The sequence below is a fragment of the Typopeltis vanoorti genome, chromosome 16, assembly GCF_054136105.1.
Source record: "Typopeltis vanoorti isolate ZY-2024b chromosome 16, IOZ_Tvanoo_1.0, whole genome shotgun sequence".
Lineage (NCBI taxonomy): Eukaryota > Metazoa > Arthropoda > Arachnida > Uropygi > Thelyphonidae > Typopeltis > Typopeltis vanoorti.
In genome coordinates, this window is record NC_143564.1 from 36,068,989 (window position 1) to 36,088,526 (window position 19,538).

Consider the following 19,538-nt stretch of genomic DNA (forward strand, 5'->3'; position numbering starts at 1 on the left):
TTAATTGTTCAAGTTCCAGTAACAAACCTAGCTTACTGTAGTTTAAGAAATCAATTGATATACAAAAAGGTCTAACTCAATAGAATTATGTTAACAAAACAACATTAATAGTTGACTCAATATACTTATCATGGAGTGCACTCATGATAAGAAATGAATTGTGCTCTCTCAGGATATAGAATCACAATAGAGGATGTTGCTACAGGGAAGGAAATATAACTGGTGATGAGCACAATGTTTCTGCAAAGTAGTTTGGCAAGTTTACTTGAGAAATGCAAAATACTTGTAGTTAAATTAATAATTTTTCATGAGTGTTAGAATGAATTGCTAAATTATTTGACCGCTAATATTGTACAAACAAAGAGATAGCCCAGACAGAATTAGAACGTAGACCTTAGGCTATCGCCAGGTGCGAAAGTCAGCGAGTTACGGCGTTTTCCAGCCATGACTGATTTTCGTAGGGGAGGGGGTGCCCCTGGTACCTAGAACATCCAGGAAACTATCTAAAAACGTTCCAAGGCTGCAAGGGAGAATAAAAAGGGGGTAGGCATTCTGCTCCTGGCTCTTTTTGGCTTTTAGTTCTGTTCTGCTTTTTGGCTAGGCGGCTCTTGCTTCCAGTGTTGCTTTGAAGAAGGTTCCTATATATCCAGCCATTCCAAGGATGGGGAAAGAATTCCCGATAGCAGTATATTGACGATAATAGGAGATATGCAACAATGGCGTAGGCCTGTTCCAGAAAGTCCCACTACAAAGTTCCTTAAGCGAACTCTAGGAATGCCGTATCGTCATTGCCAAGGAATAATGTCCGTTTGCAGTACTAATTGGGAAAAAAGAAAGTTATATTCGAGATCTCTAGGATCATGAATGCTAAACTGGTTGAGAAATGTATCAAGTAAGATTTACGTAGAACTGTTATGAATTGTGAATCTTAGAGCAAGGAATGTTGATTTATAGTTGCTAGTATAATGTTAAGTCAGAAAACCGTACTTCTTAAATACTGTCTAAAGAATTCTAAGCATTTGTTAATGTTAAAAGGTCATTGTTAAGAGTTGAAAGTAATGTTTGAAGGAGAGGCCAAATGTGAAGTTTAAGTAACCCCTTAACGCACTCAATCGAGTTAACTCAGGTCCAAGAAACTGAATTTTTTCCATGCACCCGAGTTAATATATGTGACAGTGAATTTTGGTTTCACATATAAATACAACCGAATATACATGCTAGACAATTTTGTGCCCATTTCCTTTCAACCGAGAACAGTTGCCAATGGCATGTATCAGCTATTTCGTTTGGGTTTGCACATTTTTTGTCCACAATTATAACCTAAATTTCTTCAAGCTGTTTTTTTGATGATCAATTGATTCAACATGTTGCGGATGAAACAAATAGATATGCGAGGAGTCATACCCATTGTAAAGAAAAGACTTCTTGGTATGACACAAATCCAAATGAAATCAAGAATATTTTTGGCTGTTGTACTTTTGCAAAGTATAGTAAGAAAACCAGAATACTGTCATTATTGGACAAAAATCCATTATTGTATATGCCATTTTTTTGGGATTGAATTAACGGGAAATGCTTCGAGGCCATAAAACAATTTCTACATTTTTCAAATAATGGTGAATTTGATCAAGCAAATCACCCTCGCCTAAAACTCAACAAAATCTGGCCAATTTATGAAGAATTGAATAGAAAATTTTGCAATTCGATTATGTCAGAGAAATTGGCGACTATTGACGAAAGTTTATTGCTTTATAAAGGTCGTCTGTGATGGGCGCAATACATTCCTCACAAAAGGGCCAGATTCAGCATAAAAACATACTTATATGAATCACAAAGTGGATATGTCTATAATTTTATAATCTATACTGGCAAAAATACCATTCTGGACAGAGATTTTAGCAATCTTCCAATGTCTTTGCAAGCAGTGATGACTTCGATAAAACCTTTATTGAATAAAGGTTATTGTTTGACTATGGACAATTTCTATAATTCACCTGGATTAGCAGATCTATTGATAATAAATAAGACTGATGTTTATGGAACATTACACGTATCACAAAAAGAAGTACCCAGCGAATTGATGAATAAAAATTTGAAAACTGGAGAAGTAATTGGTTTTCAGAGAGGGAAAGTGTGTAATGAAATGGAAGGACAAGGATATCTCCCTTATCTCTACAATTCACACTACATCAATGGTAGATATAGAGATGCACAAAGGAAGAATAAAAAAACTGCAACTTGTGATGGATTACAACCATACCATGGGTGGTGTTGATCACATCAATCAACACCTGTCTTTGTATGTTGTACCCAGAAAAAGAGGCAAGAAATATTATAAAAAGATCTGGCACTGTGGAACGCTTTCGTGCTTTACCAAATATTTAGCGAGAAGATGGATTCACTTGATTTTCGCCTCAAAGTAATAGAACTCTCCATTGAAAAATATAAAACTACAAGCATTTCAAGAAGTGGACATCCATCAAATATCCCAACACCACTGAGATTATCTGCACAACATTTTCCATCTTTCATACCACCAACAGAAAAGAAAATCCAACTCGCCAGTGTTTCTTCTGCTCAAGAAAAAGGAATGAACAGAATAAAAGGATATGCAAAGAAACAAGATATATGTGTACTGACTGTTTACTAACTCGGTTTAGCAAAGTAGATGCAGTTTAGTTAACTTTTTTGCAAAAAGAGACATTTTTTGTGTTTTTTTTCCAAGATTTGTTAATGTTCTTTTGTGTATAAAGAAAATAAAGAATAAAAAATTGGCAGAAAAATAACCGCTTTCTGATTTTTAATTGGCGTGTTAAGGAGTTAAGCATAATTCTGATATTGGTCTAAGATAAATTGTTTTAAAGAGTGGATGAAACTAAACCATGTGTCTGACGTTTATGTGACAGTAAATATTTGTCATCGTCTCTAAGCAAAAGGCTAGAAGTACTGATTTAAGTAATTTGAGAACCAGACAAGTGCATTGCTTGGTTACTTGACAGAACTGACAAGAACCTGATAAAATTAGATATGTGTGAAATCCTTTTTCCTTTAAATTGTAATTACCATGACGTGGAATGAATAAATTGTTTTGTTTGTTAAATAACTTGCCTGATTTAGACTTATCAATGCACTTCTCATAAAGAGATGGAACCTGTGTGTCCTTAAAAGTAAAAGTAGCCACAACTGACTGATAGGAAGCTTTAAGTTCTTGACTTAGAGCTGAATTTTAGAGATATTTCCATGTTCCACTGAGCATTTCTCTTACATGTTCAGGAAAGACAAATTCCTTGTGCAGTTTAATGGTGCAGTCGTTAATACAAATAAATAATAACAGGAATAGAAGTCGCAGGGTACAGCATTTTTTGGCAGGATAGGAAGGGAAAGCATGGTGGTGGAGTACTGCTTATGATAAGTGACAACTTATGTCCTCTAAGAATGGAGACTTTGGAAGCCAGTGGCACTAATGATTTTGAAAGCATATGGTGTGAGGTAGAGGTAGGCAAGACAGGATATTTAGTGGGGCGAGATAGTGCCATTGCATAAGGGCAATAGCAGACTAGAAGTGTCTAATAGGCCAGTTTGTGTGTCATCAATAGTTAGTAACATCTTGGAGAAAGTAGGACTGTATACAACATTGGGCAGATGAGGGTAATGTTATCTGTGAGAGTCAACATGGATTTGTGAAGCGCCGCTCTTGTTTTAGCAATATGCTAGCCTTTTATGATAAAGTTATAAGAGCATTAGGTGAGGGAAAGGCATATACTGCCATTTTCTTAGACTTAACAGAGACATTTGACAGGGTGCCACATGATAAGCTGATATTTAAGTTGCAGCACATAGATCAGGATGTCAGATTGGTCAACTGGATTCAGGATTGGCTCTCCGATAGGTATCAGAGTTGTGTATGGTAGGGCAGTTTCAAGGAAGCAGAGTGTTACAAGTGGGGTCCCACAGGGACCTATATTGTTTAACCTTTATATCAATCAATGACATTGCCAGTGGATTGCAAGGGGATATTTAGTTCTTTGCAGATGATGCGAAGCTGGGAAGGATTATTAGTAATAGTGCAGTTGCAGCAGCCCTGCAAAAGGATTTGAATAAGTGAGATAGATGGGCAAATGAATGGGAGTTTCTGTTTAATGCAGCAAAATGTTAGGTCTTGAGATTTGGGAAACATCGATGAGACACTGCATACTCTATGTTTATACTGGAGGAAGTAGGGGAGACAAGAGATCTGGGGTTGATGATTGATAGAAACCTGAAGTTTAGGGGACATATTGCAAAGGTGGTGAAGGTAACACAGAGGATTGCTGCAATTATGAGAAGGACACTGACCTGCAGAGATAAGAGGGTTATCATTCCGTTGTATAAGTCTCTGATCAGACCACACTTGGATTATTGTTCTCAGATTTGGTCCCCAGGATTTGAAGGGGATAAATTAACTGTGGAAAAGATACAAAGACAGATGACAAAGATGGTCTCAGGACTGTACAAAGGATAGTTATGAGAATTGGCTGAGGGAATGTGGACTGTACAGTTTGGCAGATAGAAGGAGAGGTGATATGATTGAGACTTTTAAACTGCTGAGCGGTGGTTACAGGGTTGACACTGGGGAGTTCTTTCACTTGGTTGAACAGCGGGAAGGAGTGATGACAAGAGGCCATCCCTGGAAGTTATGAAAGGAAACTGAGCAAGAGGGTGAGGAGTGGTTTCTTTGCATGGAGGGTGGTTGAACCATGGAATGCATTGCTTGATTGAGTGGTGAGAGCGAGAACGGTCAACGAGTTTAAGGACTGGTATGATAGACTGTGTTTCTTAGGGATGGGGACCTCCCATGAGGAGTCTTGATAGACTGTTTCTTAGGAAGGACCTCCCATGAAGAGTCTTTTGACTCCATGGAGGCCTGAATATTAATAATAAATTTTTAAAGATCAGTATTAGAGAAAGCCAGATAGTGACAAAGGAATTGGCTCCAGCCAGAAGCAATTTCTAAATCTAAACTACACACACGTGAAAGTAGCATAGTTACGACCTTGAGAGGTGTGTGGTGAATTAAATTGTAGACCAAAAGGATTAAAGGTGAAAAGACTATTTCAAGCAACAATATTACAACTTGGCGTTATGACTTAAAACAATTAAATAAGACTTTTTTTTAAATTACAAAAAAAAAAAAAAAAAAAAAAAAAAAAAAAAAAAAAAAAAAAAGACTAAGGATATTCATTAGTTGCTTTTATCTGAAGATGTGTAAGGAACATCTTTACCCAAATATGCCAGCTTAAGGAATTTACTGTTAGGACAAGGATATTAAAATGCTAAATCCTTAATTCTGGATCACTTGCATTTTTGGAAGACTACTTCTAGATACTTTTTTCTTCTGAAAATCAAGTCTAACATGGTAGCTGAAATATTTTAGTATGGAAAAGAAAAGCATGATATTCCTGGTTGGAACAATATTGCTATTGAAATGCAGCAATATAGTGGAAGCCAGACCCAGGAAGAATCCAAGGTTGAATTAATGCACAAATAATTTTCCATATACAAATAAGAAAAGAGGTGCATGATGAAACCTCATTCAAAGATCTAAACTGGATAGTGACCCTTCATATATGTACAATCTATGTGTATGAAAGGAAGCATGCTTTGCATAATGGGATACTAAAGTAGATAAGATGTTTGCTTCTATATACAAGTGATCTAGTTTTGAAGATACTTCACACAAACTTTGATTACACTCAGGTAAAGGATTAAACAAGGATATAATTTGTCAAGTTTAATGGACTCATTATCTGAAAAGCAGTAAATACAGAAATCTTCAGCCCAATTCTCAGATGATGAGAAAGACAAACCATTAGTAACAAAATCAGGCATATAACCAAACATTCCTGGATAAACTATCTTGTAATGCTTGTCTTGCCAAAAGCAGGATATTATACGTATGATCTGGAACCCTCTTTCCAGATGCTTGAAGATCACACATGGCAAATGGTTACAAGACATTGGATCCCAATGATAATCATGAAAAAAGTAGAGGGCAAGCATACAGGAAGAAAGAGGAACAATGAAAAGGACAAGCATCACAACTAGGTAGTCCCCTTTGAGGGATGGAGGGACTTGATGATATTCAGATGGATGTAATCAGTGTGATTGGGACCTGGTACTACTGTACAAGAAACTCTGATTAGGCTACATGTGGGCCACTTGGAATAAATCTGATCACCAATTTTCTAAATGAGATTTTGAAAAGGGCTATCCAGACCCTTATTGAAATCTGTACAGTCAAATTAAAACAGATGTCAATCTAGTCAATGGGATGATGCGACTGAGATGCAGTATAAAGTGTGTGTGCACGCACGTGTGTGTGTGTGTGTGTGTGTATATATATATATATATATATATAGAATGTGTTATCTCTGGCAGGTGAAGGTAGAGTGAACTAAGATATTTTCAATGCATACTGTATTCAATAACGAGGACCTCTGATGATGGATCAAGTCTTTAGTTCTTTTGTAATAATACTTTAACTTGGATAACATAATGGCTACTCTTATCTATGGCATGCATGTTACCATATGAAAAATTCATTTAAAAAAATTGAGTTTGAAATGATAAATTATCTTTAATGGTGGTTACTTCATAATTTAATATTCAAACTTTGTAATTGTGTCGATGGTTTTTTGTGCATATAGCATAATACTAAAAACAGGAAACATGTTCTTACCTGGAAGTGAGGACTTCAGGTAATTCCCCCACATCTTGTATGACTTTCCACCATGCCATGTCAAAACTAAATTTAAAAAAGAAACTTCATGTTTATTTTAAGATCTTAAAATCAAACTGATTGGTGTGTGTGTAAAATTAACATTAATCTTCTAAAGGAAGTTACCTAGATAGATGTCAGAGACAGAATAATTATCAGAAGTCAACAACTAATTACAGCATCCCAGTTCTTTAATTCATTATCAGACCTATTTAATTCATATTGAACTAAATAAATGCACTGTTTGCATCCATTAAAATCAAAAAACCTTGAAATGTCAGTAGTCATTCAACTTCATGGTCAGTCACTGGCACTTATAGGATGTTAGTGACATCACATACATTAGTCAATCAAAGGGCAGAAGATGGCTCAACTGGTGTGATCTAATCAGCTTCCTAAATGAACAGAAACCAGTTGGACATTAGTTGCCTCTGGAATCAGAAAGCTGACTAGTTCAAACCAGCTGTGCTGATAATTTTGATTCTCCTTACACTGACTAATTACTCATTACCCACCTGGTTTAGTAACTGGACAACTAATTATAAAGTTCACTCACTGCTGAGCTTTAAAAGCTTCTTTTTTTTTTTTGGTCACTGTCTCTTACCATTAGTCACACAGTCTCTCAGCTGGCTATGAACTAAATGAGCACATTAAGTGGCATTAATTTAGGCAAGTAACAATAAGCAATCATTTTTGAAATTTAGAACATAATTTCTACTTTTATGTCTTCCACTGTTTTGCATTCTTTTCATGTTGTTCAATGTGCTTCATTGTAATGTTGATGCTAATCCTTCACATTCTGTCAGAGATTTTCTACATTTCCTTTGTTTCTTGGAAATGCAGTGGGATTTCACTCCCCATTTCCAAATTCACCAACATCTGCTGTATTGTCTAATTTTTTTTTTATTTTTTATTTTTTTTTATTAAACTAACATTCATTTAGGTTTCATGACATTTATGATATGAAAAGGCAGTTCTACATAAATATATCATGGCAGGATAAATTCCTAGCATTCAGACATGTTTAGCTTTTTGAATGACATCTTCAAAGAGAAAAATAAAGATCTGATTATTTTTAATTATCCTCAGACCCCATGGAGTCACTAATCTAAGGAAGTCCCTTATGTCATACATACAGCTCATCATAGCATGCCTTAAACATATTCAAAATTCTCTGCAGACACCACACTGTCAGGCAACTTATTCCAATCATTGCCTAACACAACTCAATGTGCAATAAAACTTCTCAACTTCATACAGCTTCCAGGGATGACCTCTTCTTCAATACAAGGAAAAAGGTGATCAAGTGCACATAGTCAAAGGTGATCGACATGGGGATCACCTTGGCCAGACACATGAAAATAATTTAGCTGAGAAGGACAAAGGAAATCGCAACAACTTTGTCACACGAGAATGAATCAAAGGATTAATTTAATGAATGCTGATAGTAGCTAGGTGATAAAGCAGGCAAAATAGCTGGTGACTGCTTTGCAAAGGTCTGTCATCAAAGCAAGGACATTCATGTGAGGAACTGATGAAGTTGAAAGTACTACAGATATCATTATCCCAACACAGTCTCACTCATCCAGAAAGTCCCTTTTGTCATACACACACAGCTCATCATACCATGCCTTAAACATATTCAAATTCTCTGCAAACACCGTGCTCTCGGGCAATGCATTCTAATCATTCACAACTCTTTATGCAAAAAAAATCTGCTTCTCACACCCTCTTTATACAGATTCTAGGAATGACATTGTTCTCCCTTAATTTCTCACCATTATGAAAACCCTTTTCAATGAGAACTTTAGAAATTGTTTAATTCCCCCCCCTTCCCAAACACACACATCAGAAGTCAGGCTTGGTTAACCAATATTCATATTCATCTTACTTTTGTATAGCATAATGTCATGTAGCTTGTATCCTGCCTGTACATATATTTTCCTGATGACCTCAATCCTGAGTTCAAAATGTCCAATGCTACTTCCTTAATGAAAAGTAAAGTAATTATTCTAACAAATGTGTTATCTCCACAAATTCTTCACTATGAATGTCGACTGCTATGTAACCTTAATAAAATGAAAAGTCTTCTTGTAGGACCACATCTGTACTCCTCCCAGTTCATCCAACTTTGAATAATCTACAAACAACTAATTATTCTCATTCAAATCTTTCCCAATATCATTAACATGCATGTTAAACAGCAATGGCCCTGAGGCAGATCCCCAAGGCACACTACTAGTGATTTTCACTCTTCTGGTATATTGCTCCCCTACCTCCCATACTTAACATGCTGATAGTTACAAAACAGCAAATCTCCAATCCAATGCACTAGTCTAATATCCAACCCATCCGTTCTAGTTTGGCTATCAACTTATCATATGGTAATCTATCAAAAGTCTTTGCAAAGTAAGTATACTACTGTGTATCCATCTACCATGTCCAAAGCTGCTGTCACCATATTGTAATAAGTAAAAACATAACATCTCTTCAGCAAATCCATACTGTCTATCAAAGATGTTGTCAAACCAATTCTGGATCCCAATTCTCACCAGCCTCTCCAATACTAATCACAATGCCTAACACATGGACTGGCCTATAATTTGATGCTTGAATTCTGTTATCTTTATGAACCAGTACAATCTTGTCTTCCTTCCACTCCTTTGGAAGTGGACCCAGTCCAAGGCTCGTTAAACAAATATGTCAAGACAGATGCCAACTCCTGTCACATTCTTTCAAAATATATGGCAATATATTATCCTGCCCCACAGCCTTATTAATATCAAGTTTGCTTTATTCCCTACATACCTCTTCCTCCCCCAATCTCTCCATGATATCACATTCTGTAGCTCAGTATACTATAAACTAAGCGCCTTCATAGCGCAATTGGAAGAACGACAGTATGTTGCACCCTTCGATTAGAAAAGTTCAATTCTCGTCATGACGAGAAGAATCTTTATATGAACTTTTCAATTGAAGGCAAGTTAGCCTATCTCATATGGAGGTAGCAGGGTTTTTTCTGCCAGAAACTCTGGTTTTTCATCCTGCATACAGACAAATCGTCCCTTCAGAACACACGCAATTTACAGACAAAAATACTCATTGTAGTGATGGAGGAAATGGGCAGTAGATAGCGTTAATATAGATGATTGGTAGTAGAGGCTGAGATGAAGTTGTACAGCAAGTGTCCTCCCACGATAAGTCTTCGGACTCCTTGGAGGTATCACGAATAATAATAATATAAACTGCTCATTAAATATCCCAACTATATGCAACCACAGTAGTTAGACTATTTCCTCCAATCAATGCCATCATACTTTTTTTTTTTTATTTGCTGGCTACATATCAAAAGAGCTCCCTAGGAGATATTTTGGCTGGCTTCATTAGTTAAATGCTGCTCATACAGAACTTTTGCTACCCTTACCAAGTCAACCTCCTTGCCTGTTCTTGAATTCCTCATGGAATTATGTTTCCTCCATAATGTTGTTTTTCTTTGTATTGCATGCTTAATCTCTTCATCCATTTCATGTCTATCTTATTTAACTTTCTGGTATTTGGAATACATTTAGACATTGTTTCTATGAGATAGTTTTTGAACATTACTCAAGTAGCATTGATTTTTCCATCTAACTCTTCATTCTATGATACAGCTGCAACCTGTTTCCTGAGCTTCTCATAATTACCAGTCTTGTAGTTCCATACATACCTTTTCCTCATAGAAGTCTTAACATGACTGGTAACCAATCTGGTAAATCACTTCATGGTCACTCACCAACTGGAGGGGAATTTGAAACCTTATAACATCCCCTGATGAGATGATCAAATCCAAGACCCTCAAAATCCTCTTGTGCCTACTGTGAGATAGTTGGCCCCAAGAACTCACTCATTAATTTTCTTTACTTCTGGTTGCTATCTTGTTCCCAATCTACATTGCTGTAATTAAATCACTCCATAATGATTACCCCCTTTTTCCCAATTTGCTTGGCTAATTTGCTTATGCATTTCCTGGTCACTACCTTCCACATTAATGAACTTGAAGGTCTATCATATCTCCTCCTATCCACAAACCACTAATCCACATTCATTCAAACACTCTTCACAATCAACACCCCACAGTCCTCAGAACTTTGGCATTCGTCTTTGGACCTTCTAGTGTTTGCATCTCACCAAATCTGAGCACAGCAGTCCACATGTGGTCTGACCAATGCCTTATATAGAGGCACCACCACCTCCTTATCACAACATGTCGTAGTTTTTTTTTTTTTTTTTTTTTAATCATAGAAGCAATGTTACGTGCAGTCTTTGAAACAAATGCAATGTACACCAGAATTTCAGTCCCCTGTCTACCATCACTCCAAGATCCCCATTTTCATCCACTTCCTGAAGTACAGATCCACAAATACAGTACATAGCCTTATATCTGTGTATCCAAAAGTGTAACACCTTGCATTTATTAATATTAAAACTGCAAATACCTTATTTGCCCAAGGTAACAGTTTATTCAAATTGACCTGTCGAGAATTATCAGCACTATTCCTGATAATTCTACTTAACTTTGCATCATTAGCAAACATTTGAAGATCTCTAGCAATCCACTTGAAATATTAACAAATAAGTTAAGAGCCCAAGAACAGAACCCTGAGGCATGGCACTGGTCACCTTAATTTTCTAAGGTGCCATTCCACCATACACAACTTGCTGGTATCTTTCAAAAAGCCTATCTTCAATCCAATCCCATCTTCTGCAGCTTATACACCAATCCGTCATGTGGTAATTATCAAATGCCTTTGCAAAGTAAAAAAAAAAAATCTCTGTATATGAATCTCTTATCCATCAGATTACCATAAAACATAAGCAGAGTGCTAAAACAAGATTTGTCCTATACAAACACATGCTGACCATTGTAGATAATCTTATGTCCATGAACCCAACCCTGTATTCTATTTCTAACGAGTTTTTCCAACACTCTGATCACAACTGCAGATATATGGACTAGTCTATAATTGTAAACTTCTGTTCCCAAACCATGCTTGTGGAGAGGTATTATTTTGCTTTCTTTCTTCCATTCCTTAGAAATCCTCCCCACTGAAAGACTCCTTAAATAACCAGGTCAAGGGCATGGCTAAATTTTTTGGACATGCTTTAAAAATATGTGGTGATATTTCATTCATTCTCACAGCTTTAACATCTAATCCAAGCAACACTTGATCCAGTGCAGATTCTTTCTCCTTTAACTCTTAATACTGGACTCCTTTCTATAATTTGCAGAGCATCATTCACACTAGTATGATATACACCGATTAAGTGTTCATTAAATAATTCATTATATCATTTGCTATGGTTACTTTTTACCATAACATCCACCAGTATCAACCTGTCAAAACTATTTTTCCTCTTGCTTGCCACATTGCAGAAAAGTTCCCTTGGATCAGCTTTGAGATGACTGACCAATTTCCTCATATTCTACTTTTTTAAACCATGCTTGTCACTTTTCTGACCTGAAGTTGGTATTCTTCATGCATACGATTATTACAAATAGCCTTACTTCCTTCATAACTTTTTGTTACACTGCTTGCTTGATTTCACTGTATATCCATCTCACTTCTACTCTATTCACTTAACTTCTGGTATGCACAGTTTTGCATTGCTTGTGTGAGATGCTGCATTATTTCCCATGCACTGTCACCACCATCTCTTCTACACAATTCATCAACCAAATATTGATGATAGTTGACTAGAGCTTCTCATAATCGCCCACATTATAGTTGAACATAAATGTTCTTAATGAGAACTTCCTGTTGGAGTACCTTCCAAACCATTTCCTGATCATCATTTTTGTCTACAAGGTAGCAGCATCATAACTCATTCACAACCACATCCTGTGAAGATATTACCAAATCTAACACTGATGTATCTCCTCCATAACATTCTTTTCCAGCACAGCTTGCTTGATTTTACTGTTCATCCATTTCACTCCTACTCTATTTAGTCCTTAACCCTTGGTATGCAGTTATACATTGTTTTTGTCAGATACTGACTTGAGTTTCCATGCATTGTCAACATTTTTTCTACTCAGCTCATCTACCCAATGTACTGATGCTAACTGATTAGCAAGCTTCCTATTATCACCTGCTTTATACTTCCAAATCTATCCATTTTTGGCAGTAACCTTTTCTTGTTTCATCACTTTCCAAACAAGTACTTCATGATCACTCACCAACTAGCAGCAATGTCAACATCTCATTAATAACTATGTCTTGTGAAGTTATCACCAAATCCAAGACATTGAAACCACTAGTTTTTTAACAACAGTTATTCTTTTCTTTAAGCACCAATTTCCTGCTCCATACATTTGACTTCATTTTCATCAATGCTTGCCTAAACTGCTTCATGTCACTTCTATCATTATCATTAGAAGCACTTCCATTCATTTTCTGATTATTCCTGGTAACACCATTCTCATTTTTGGAATGTTCTTACCTTTCATTGCACTTCTCACACACCATATGTTCCTTTTTATCCGTTTATCATTTAATTTAATATTCCATAAATCAACTTTTTTGTGTAGTGGATATGATGTGACAATTGTCACATCATATCCACTGAAAAAAGTTCATGTAAAACTGTCTCCGAGTTGAGACCTTCCGTGTTTTTTTTATTATTATTATTATGTAACACCTCCAGGGAGTCCAAAGACTGATCAAGGGAGGACACCTACTCTACAACTCTTCACCAATTACAGCGAACCACATCATCCACACCAATGCCATCTACCGCCACCACCACTAGTATTTCCACAGACAATCAAAACATCCATGCCCATGGCAGGATTTGAACCCACAGCCTTTTGGCTGGATAGCAGATAAGTTAACCACTCAGCCAACTAGGCCGGTGTTGCTGGCATATGTTTCTTTACTGCCACTATTTTTGTAACAACGTTAACTAGAACTTCCATGATAACCATAGTAACTGAAGCAAACACTTTTAGAACCACAATACCACAGGGCAATGTTTATATCTAGTCTAGATGTCACATATAGGAACCATTACACAAATCTACTTGATATAATTAAGGGGAAAAAAAACACTTTTCATAACACTCGTCAAGGAAGAGGCTGTACTTGAGGAATTAGAGGAGACAAGAGATCTGGGGATTGATGATTGATAGCAACCTGAAATTCAGGGAATATATTGCAAAGGTGGTGAAGGTAACCCAGGAGGATTGCCGCAATACTGAGAAGGATGCCAACTTTCAGACATAAGAGTTATCGTTCCATTGTATAAGATCCTGATCAGATCTAACGACTATTGTGCTCAAATTTGGTCCCCAGGATTTGAAAGGGATAAATTAACTGTGGAAATAGTGCAGAGATGGATAATGAAGATGGTTTCAGGACTGTACAATGTTTGTTATGAGGATCAGCTAAGGGAATGTGGACTGCAGAATTTCGTAGATAGAGGGAGAGGTTATATGATTGAGACTTAACTTCTGCTGATGATTTTACAGGAAAATTTTTCAAGAAAAACATGCTTAATTTTGTCTGGACTGTTTATTATAATGCAATTCCTATGCCCAAAGTCTGTCAAACATTTTGCATTTCCAAAATTTTCATAAAATTGCCAGCCTGATTGGCCAAGTGGATGGCATACCTGCTCTCTATCCAAAAGGCTGTATGTTCAAATCCTGCTGTGGACATGGATGTTTGTGCTTGTCTGTGGAAATAAGAGTGGTGGTTGGCAGTAGTAATAAAACAAATAAGGTCATTATCCTAAGAAGTGGCCAAGCCAATATGAAGATTTTTACTGCTAATGCAGTTTGGTTATACATTATCACAAAGGATGGATCTGCTGTTTTCAAGTGAACCAGTTGTCAATTTATTAGCACACCCCTGTCTCAACATCAGAAAGCTTTGTCTCCTTCAAGTCCTGTATTTCTACTTTAACTTTTATTGAATATGATTTGTTGGATGATCCCATGAACTAAATCTTGGTTCACAGAATGCTGAATTTTTGGTAAAGGGCAACCAGTGCCAAAAAAAAATCCTAAGTCTTATCCCCGACGCTTCTGGCATTGGTACAGCTATCCATCGATTAATGCACCCCTGATCAAATTCATATTTGCGTAATTTTTTTTCTATACCCAAATTCGATTAGTGTGCCTATATACATCTTAAAAATAACTTTTACCAATTTTAAAAATTTTTTATGGCTAACCATTTTAAAAAATCACTCACCAGGATGAAATAATTTAGCTACCGATTTAAAACATTTTACAAATTTTTTTTTAATGGAATACTACATTGTTTGTATCTACACTATGTTCTAAATTTGTTATCTGTGAGAGTCAACATGGATTTGTGAAGGGGCACTCTTGTTTTAGCAACATGCTAGCCTTTTATAATAAAGTTAAAAGAACATTAGATGAGGGGAAAAGCATATACTGCCATTTTCGTAGACTTAGTGAAGGCATTTGACAGGGTACCACATGATAAGCTGATATTTAAGTTGCAGCACATGGGTCTGGATGTCAGATTGGTCAACTGGATTCAGGATTGGCTGTCCGATAGGTATCAGGAGAGTTGTGCATGGTGGGGCAGTTTCAAGAAAGCAGAGGGTTACAAGTGGGGTCCCAGGCTCAGTGCTGGGACCTATATTGTTTAACCTTTATATCATTGATATTGTCAGTGGATTGCAGGGGAATGTTCAGTGGTTTGCAGATGATGCAAAGCTAGGAAGGATTATTAGTAATAGTGCAGATGCGGCAGCCCTGCAAGAGGATTTGAATAAGCTAGATAGATGGGCAAATGAATGGGGGTTTCTGTTTAATGCAGCAAAATGCAAGTTCTTGAGGTTTGGGAAACATCGATGGGACACTGCATGGGAGGAGTTATACTGGAGGAAATAGGGGAGACAAGAGATCCGGGATTGATGATTGATAGAAACCTGAAATTTAGGGGACATATTGCAAAGATTGTGAAGGTAATACAGAGGATTGCTGCAATTATGAGAAGGACACTGACCTGCAGGGATAAAACAGTTAGCATTCCATTGTATAAGACCCTGATCAGACCACACTTGGACTATTGTTCTCAGATTTGGTCTCCAGGATTTGAATGGGATAAATTAACTGTGGAAAAGGTACAAAGGCAGATAACAAAGATGGTTTCAGGACTGTACAATGATAGTTATGAGGATCGGCTGAGGGAATGTGGACTGCAGAGTTTGGTGGATAGAAGGAGGGGTGATATGATTGAGACTTTTAAACTGTTGAGAGGTGGTTACAGGGTTGACACTGGGAGTTCTTTTGCTTGGTTGAACAGCAGGAAGGAGTGATGACAAGAGGCCATCTCTGGAAGTTACGAAAGGAAACTGTGAGCAAGAGCATGAGGAGTGGTTTCTTTGCATGGAGGGTGATTGAACCATGGAATGCATTGCCTGATGGAGTGGTGAGAGCGAGAACAGTCAATGAGTTCAAGGAGTGGTATGATAGACTTTGTGTTCTTGGGGGGGGGGCTCCCCTTGATAGAATGTGTTTCTTAGGAAGGACCTCCCACGATGAGTCCTTTGACTCCATGGAGGCCTGAATAATAAGAATAAAATTTAATGCTTAAATTAATGTCTGCTAATTACATAGCATTTTGAAGATCATATCTTGTGCCTCCATTGCAATTGTTTTCCTTACTTTTATTTTCAAGTATTTTCCCCATCTTTCATCATGAGTAAAAGAATTAGTGAGCAAAAATGTGGTAGTGTGAAAATGATTTGAAAAGTAATCTCATTGGAAGAAAAACTTGAAATAATAAAGCAAATGAACAAGGCCAGTCCAGAGCAAAGATAGGACAAGAACACAAAAATGGGTGAATTAGCTATAAGAGGAATTTTAAGCAAAATTGCTGAATACATAGAGAAAGGTAAGGTCGCTTCCAGTTCATCATACATGTACCCAAAATCAAAGTATTATAACAATTGAATTAGAGAGACTTCTTTCTACATGGATCGAAGATTATAACCAAAAATGGATCCACTGACCTTATTAAATAAAAAGCATTAAGTCGCATTGCATCCTTGAAAGAAAGGGCTATCAATGATAACAAAGAATTCCATGCTAGTGCTGGGTGGTTTGAACGTTTCATAAAGAGAAATAGCCTACATAGTGTTCTAATCACAGGTGAAGCTGCAAGTGCAGATAAGGAAGTGGCAGCAAATTATCCAGAGATTTTGAAGAAAATTATGGATGAAGGGGACTATTTTTGACCAATAAATATTTAATGTCGATGAAACCGGTCTTTTTGGAAGTGAACACCTTCCAAGACTTTTCTGGCCAAGTCAGAGAAATCTCAGCCTGGTTATAAAGTCGCGAAGTTCAATGAAATTACTCTGAGTAATATGCGACCCGTTTGGAAGCACATTCTTCCAATTGTGCAATTGATTTTAGAGGCTTTTCAAATGAATCTAAGTCAATTAAATCTCATTCTGAGAAATTGAGTGATTCTGACCTGCTAAATTTAGATTCACAGCAGGAAGATCCCAAAGAATATGAAGAAAATTTAATCACCAACAAGCCCAAAGAGATTTCACAGAAACAAATTGAAATATTTTTCGTGCAACCAAAGTTCTTAAGCAGCAATACTTTGAGGCTGACCTTGATAAAGAGAGAAGCAGTAAAATTTGCAGAAGAAGCAACAGGGCCATACCGTCAGTTGTATGAAAAAAGAAACAGAATGCCTGCCAAATTACGTTAGCTGAATTCTTTGTTAAGAACAGAATAATAAATTTATATTCTGAATATGTATGAAAAAAGAAACAGAATGCCTGCCAAATTACGTTAGCTGAATTCTTTGTTAAGAACAGAATAATAAATTTATATTCTGAATATGTATGAAAAAAGAAACAGAATGCCTGCCAAATTACGTTAGCTGAATTCTTTGTTAAGAACAGAATAATAAATTTATATTCTGAATATGTTTTATTGTCTGTCAGATTCATGGTTTTCCTTTAACTAGGCCTTGACACATATCCTAATTCGTTTATAAAAAAATTAAGTTCCAAAAAAAAAAAAAATTGCGGAACGAATTATACTTTTTCCCATAGGTTATTATATTCGATTAGCGAGTTTGATTAATGCGCCTGTTTTAAAGAATGCATTGGCTGCATTAATCGAGGGATTATTGTATATGAATTGCAATATTCCCTTGGATTCCTGACTATTCTTGCATCATCCCACCTACCTATTTCACTGTACTTCACACACCCTTTTTTTCTGCATAACCTATGCAAATCAATTAAGGAAAATAGAAATAGTCTATCAATTCTTATCACAAAATTTAAAATCATTACTCTTTCCTCTTCAAGTAACTCATTTTCTTTCAATTCATTTAAATTAATTTACCTTTATATGCTGGAACAGGAAGGGGCTCCAAACTCTCATAAGGAACAGTGCGTCTGCAGAAAAAGTAACAAATGGCAAAAAGAAAATAAGCATAAGGAACTTCAATTTGGAAATTAAAACAAATGAAATATCCACACTTTATATTGTAAGTTTACAATTAGCAATACGTACACTGCTTGGAAAGAATTCAATGGACATCTCCATGAGAAAGGTACATCATGTCATGTAATAAGTATCTGGTATAAATTGGAGGAATATGATGCTCTCAAGTCTGTACAACTGTGTCCACATCAAATGACTGCATGAAGGGGACTGACAGTTTGAAAGAGGCATTGTGATAGAATGCCATGTTGCAGATCTATCTGTTCAGCACACTGCTGACAAATTGAGCCATCCCAGGTCAAAAATCAATGCCATACTGAGATGGAAGCACAGGGATTGCAACTGCTACCCACAGTAGACAACCTACCACACTGGCCAAACATGGCGATAAGGCACTACAAAGGATAAAATGTAAACCCACCATTCGTCAGTCAACACGTTGAATGCAGAGTTCCAGGCATCGTTCAGGCTTGGTTCTGAACAAAAACATTCGGAACCAAGGCTGACCACAGTTTCCATGGTTAGACCACAATATGCAGGCCATATATTAGCCAAACCAACATGCAGTAGCATCTTCAGTGATGCAAAGATGTACATAAAGTGGGATGTGAACTTGGAAAGCTGCATTATGTAACAATGAATCATTCTAAACTCTACACTGAGCAGATTGATGGGTGTGATACCCAATGAACATCTCTTACTAAAGTGAGTAACCCCAACTATGAAATTCGAAGGTGGCAGTGTGATGGTATGGTCCTGTTTTTTCTGGTTTTGCCTCAGACCTGTTTGTCGTGCCAAGAACACTGAACTCAGAGGTATCTGAATGTTATAGACAATACAATGCTTCCTACTTTGTCGTGTTTCTATGGAATCCAACATTCTCTTTCAGAAAGTTGCTAATATAGTTGCTAATGGTTTGTAGAAATGAATGTCACCACACTTGACTGGCTTCTACAGAGCTCTGATCTCAATCCTACTGAACATCTGTGAGGTTAACTGGAGCATCAAGTGAGGTCATGGGATGTCCATCCCAAAACAGTCTGGGACCTCATTACATGCCCACAGGAAGAATGGTCAAAAATTTCCATAGATCACTATTGCATACTTGTGGAAAGTACATTCCATAGGATTGTTATAGTCATTACAGCAAAAGGAGGTTCTACATCTTAAGGTGGGCACCATGGCTGCTTATTCCTCACACAATGGTGTCCATTGACTTCTTTCCGAGCAGCATATCAAGAGAAAAATAATCACACACTCAACATTTGAAACCTATATCAGCAATGCCTT

The 19,538-nt window shown here is 36.8% G+C and overlaps 1 protein-coding gene across 1 annotated transcript in view; it reads right to left on the reverse strand.

Annotated features, from left to right (window-relative positions):
* Window positions 1-19,538, reverse strand: part of LOC150097950 (uncharacterized) — a 357,533-nt gene that overhangs the window by 173,756 nt on the left and 164,239 nt on the right. Inside the window, exons 12-13 of the mRNA XM_090406633.1 lie at window positions 18,147-18,199; window positions 6,719-6,784 (exon numbers count right to left, since the gene is read on the reverse strand). Coding sequence (XP_090262759.1) covers window positions 6,719-6,784; window positions 18,147-18,199 — 119 coding nt within the window. The remainder of the gene's footprint in view (window positions 1-6,718; window positions 6,785-18,146; window positions 18,200-19,538) is intronic.